At 58.7% G+C, this 4,261-nt stretch overlaps 1 protein-coding gene across 1 annotated transcript; it reads left to right on the forward strand.

Annotated features, from left to right (window-relative positions):
- Positions 1–365: 365 nt before the first annotated feature.
- On the forward strand, positions 366–2,322 carry LOC140395857 (claudin-4-like). The gene has a single exon (XM_072483946.1). It carries the CDS (start codon positions 370–372, stop codon positions 1,186–1,188), a length of 819 nt encoding a protein of 272 aa, XP_072340047.1. The 5' UTR covers positions 366–369; the 3' UTR covers positions 1,189–2,322.
- Positions 2,323–4,261: the final 1,939 nt, after the last annotated feature.

Below are 4,261 nucleotides of genomic sequence, written 5' to 3' on the forward strand. Positions count from 1 at the left end.
CTCCACCACATCTACACATCCCCCTTTATCCTCCAACTCCACCTCATCTACACATCCCCCTTTATCCTCCAACTCCACCACATCTACACATCCCCCTTTATCCTCCAACTCCACGACATCTACACATCCCCCTTTATCCTCCAACTCCACCACATGTACATGTTCCCTTTTATCCTCCAAGTCCGTCTCAATACAGGTCCCCCTTTATCCTCCAAGTCCATCTCAATACAGTCCCCTTTCATCCTCCACATCCGCCACAATAAACGTGCCCCTTTTTTCTTCAAGTGCACCACATCTACAGATCCCCGTTTATTCTCCTCACTGGCTACCTCCCTGGAGAAATCAGTCCAATGAGATTTTCCCTTTCACATGACCATGTTGACTCTGCCCGTCCACGCGATGCCTGCCCACTGCACCCCACCCCACCCTCAAAACCCTGAATTGCGCCAATCTCCCAGCCTCCTCTCCGTCGTGAGGCGATCTCACTTTCTTCACGGCCTTGTCCCATGTTTCTCGCTACAGGGGCCGCGTCGGGAGGAGACCGAGGGCGAAGGCTTGTCGCACGTTTGCGTTTGCCTGCAGTTGATTGGGGTGTTCCTCTCGACTCTGGGCTGGCTGTCGTCGGTGGCGTGCTGCATCCTGCCCCTCTGGAAGTACACGACCTTCAGCGGGCAGACCCTGATGATAAAACAGAAGATGACCGAAGGCCTCTGGCTCAGCTGTATCCTCCCGGGGCCAGGCAAGGCCAACTGCCGGACGTTCAGCAGCGTCGGGAAGGAGGTGACCCTTGACGTTTACATAGGCCGCATCCTCACTCTGGCGACGGTGACCATGGCCTTCCTGGGACTCTTTGTCAACTGCCTGGGCGCCAGGTGCATCAACTGCATCCCCAGCCGGAACGCCAAGTCCAGGTTCCGGACAGCGTCCGGTGTCATCTTCATCGTCTCCGGCATCGCCCAGATCCTGGCCGTCACATGGCCGGCCTACGTGCTGGCCACTGAATTCTACCACCCGCTGGTCTCGGAGGTCCTGCTCGTCTCCATCGGGCCCTGCATCTACATCGGCTGGGTGGCGGGCACCCTCCTCCTGCTGGGGGGCTGCCTCCTCGGCTGCTCCTGCTGCCGACGCAGGAGGTACAACTACCCGGCGGGCAGGGGCTCCGACACCCCCGGGAGGAACTTTGTGTGAGGGGGCAGCCTCCTTTTCCATCCCCCCACCCCCCCGCTACCACCACCACCAAACCCAACCTTCCCCCACCTCCCAATCCCAAAACACCCGCACTCCCCCCCCCCAGAAACCCCTGCCAACGGCGTGACGGGCACAGCCGAGCGGTCGCCACGTGCGGCTTTCGGGTGGAAATTCAGCGTTCTGGAATACGTTCTGCACCCACCCACCCACCCATCACCACCACCACCACCCCCCTGCCGTTTGCCTTTGAAATTTGGCGTTCTGGCATCTGCTCTGATGAGTGCAATATGAAAAGATTCGACAGGATCTCTCTTCGCGCCCAGCCATATTTCAGACAGCTGTCCGTTTGCACCTCGCTCACCTGGGTTCCCCTGTGGTGCAATACCTAATACCCGCCCCCCTCCCTGATCTTCCTCACAAACCCCGTCTGGTTCCTTCACGCCTCCAGTGTGGCCTGGGCAACGTGGTCCACTCTCCGCGGGCCCCTCAGGAATTTACCCAGCGAGGCCACCCTATCGTGTCCGAAGTGGCGGCGGAGGGAGGGTCCTGTCAACCCCGAGGGCCCCATCTGCCCCCTCGGGTGGCCATCGGGGATGCCGGAGCCACCGTTGGAAGTAGAGCAGGGGTTAGGGAGAGGTGGGGGCCCTCCCCAGCGGTCAAAATCCATCCCCTCGGTCAACGTGAGTCAAGAAAAGGTGATCCGCGTCGTCCTCTTGTCGCGATTTCTGCGAGCTTGCTGTGCCCAAAATGGCCGCCACGTTCCCTACATTACGAGAGCGACTACGCCCCACGGGGGGGGGGAGCCGCTTTATTTTAATCCTTTATTTTATAGCGGCAAAGAACTTTTTTTTTAACGTAGATTGTATTAAACGCATTCAGGCGAAGAGGTGAGGCGGGTAAAGGGGAACAATTTCTACCTGCTGGGAGTTGCCTGGGGCGAGGGAGCAGAGTCTAAATTTTAACGAATGTTTCTTCAGACACGAAGGTGTTTGGAGCTCCACCCCGCAAAGGGGCGATTGATGCTCGACCAAACGTGAACTTCCAATCGATAGATTTGTGACAATGGAAAGAGGTTGAAGGGATATGGACGGGTTGAGGGGGGTGCGGTGGAGGTGGGGGAAAGGCGGGGGTATGAACCAGTCGCGGGCCCACTGCGGGGTGGGGGGGGGGGGGGAGCACAAGTCCTTATCTCTCCTTCACCGGTGTCGGTCAACACTTGACCGATCGGTTCACTTGACACAGATGTGGGCTTGTGTCAAGCAGAATCGATTGAAAGGGACAAAGGACAGAGATCGACTGGGGCCCAGGCATCCGCGTGCCGTTCACAGTGCTGCGATTGGTCGAGCGCACGGTAACACCCTCACCCCCCAAAATCTCAGGCCAATCCTCTCTCTCTCTCTCTCCTCCCCACCCCCCGCCAACCTTTGACCCCTCACCCCAACGCCAGCCACAGTCCTCTGCACCCGAAGAGCGATGAATCATTTGCGGCCTTATGTGCCTGGTTAGTCGAAGCCTGGGCTATTGTTTTCTCAATGTATTAAACGACAATTAAAAAAATGGTTCCTCTTTGCTCGAACGACTGGCCTGTTCCTTTGGAGAGCGTCATTTTGACGCACGCGCGCTGCAGACAAGGGCGCAGGGGGTTGGGGGGGGGTTTTTGTTGGTGGGAGGGGGAATGGGGTGCGTCATGATATCCATATTAACATATCACACACACTGAGGCACCCTGAATAATGACGCTTAGAGTGTAAACGGTAAAGAAGGCTTTATTAGACTAAGAACTATGTTAGAGCTGAGACATGTGCTGACTGCTACACTGCCCACAAGGCGGCCCCTTATATACGGCTCACGGATGGGCGGAGCCAGAGGCGGAGCCCCCAGGGTTCCAAGCCCGGTCTTAAAGGGGACATCACCTTACATGGTGATAAGGCAGTAACCGTTCATCACATTCACCCCCTGTTTAAAAAGGAGTCCGGCGGGGGTGAAGTGCCATCATAGGCCCATCCGTCTCAGTGGCCGGATCACCCTCATCGACCTCCTCAGTTCGGGCGGTGGTGCGGCGGGCACGGACGTCCCGGTTGAGGGCATATCCGGGAGCACAGCTGTCGGAGCTTCGGTCCGGGTCGGGGCAGGGGGACTAGGCAGGGCCGGGGGTAGCGGTGCCGTCGCCGGCGGGGTGTGTAAAGTGGGGCGCGCGGTAGGAGCTCACCAACGGGGGGTGGGGCCGGAAGGGGGTGTGTTGTAGGGGGCGACGGGTCCTGCAGGGGAGCGACGCGGGAAGGGGCGTCTGTGGTGGGGGATACAGCGGGCACCAGATCCCGGAGGGAAACCGTATCTTGCCTGCCGTCGGAGTACTCCACGTAGGCGTAACTGGGGTTGGCGTGGAGCAGTCGGACCTTTTTGACCAGGGGGTCCGTTTTATGGCTCCTCGCGTGCCTCCGGAGAAGAACAGGTCCCGGAGCCATCAGCCAAGGTGGAAGCGAGACCCCGGAGGTAGACTTCCTGGGGAAGCGAAACAAACGGTTGTGAGGGGTCGTATTCGTGGCCATGCAGAGGAGTGACCTAATGGAGTGTAGGGCATCGGGTAGGACCTCCTGCCAGCGGGTGGTTGGGAGACTTCTCGTCCGCAGGGCCAGAAGGACAGCCTTCCACACGGTCGCGTTCTCCCTCTCCACCTGCCCGTTTCCCCGTGGGTTATAACTGGTCGTTCTGCTCGAGGCGATGCCTTTGCTGAGCAGATACTGACGCAGTTCATCGCTCATCAACGATGTACCCCGGTCGCTGTGGATATAAGCAGGGAAACCGAACAGGGTGAAGATGCTGTGCAGTGCCTTAATCACCGTGGCTGAGGTCATGTCGGTGCAGGGAATGGCGAATGGGAAACGGGAGAACTCATCGATCACGGTGAGGAAATAGGCATAACGGTTGGTGGACGGGAGGGGCCCCTTGAAGTCCACGCTCAGTCGCTCAAAGGGACCCGAGGCCTTCACGAGCCGAACCTTGTCTGGCCGATAGAAGTGCGGTTTGCACTCCGCACAGACCTGGCAGGCCCTGACCATGGCCTTGACCTCCT

The sequence above is a fragment of the Scyliorhinus torazame genome, chromosome 19 (genome assembly GCF_047496885.1).
Source record: "Scyliorhinus torazame isolate Kashiwa2021f chromosome 19, sScyTor2.1, whole genome shotgun sequence".
Classification (NCBI taxonomy): Eukaryota; Metazoa; Chordata; class Chondrichthyes; order Carcharhiniformes; family Scyliorhinidae; genus Scyliorhinus; species Scyliorhinus torazame.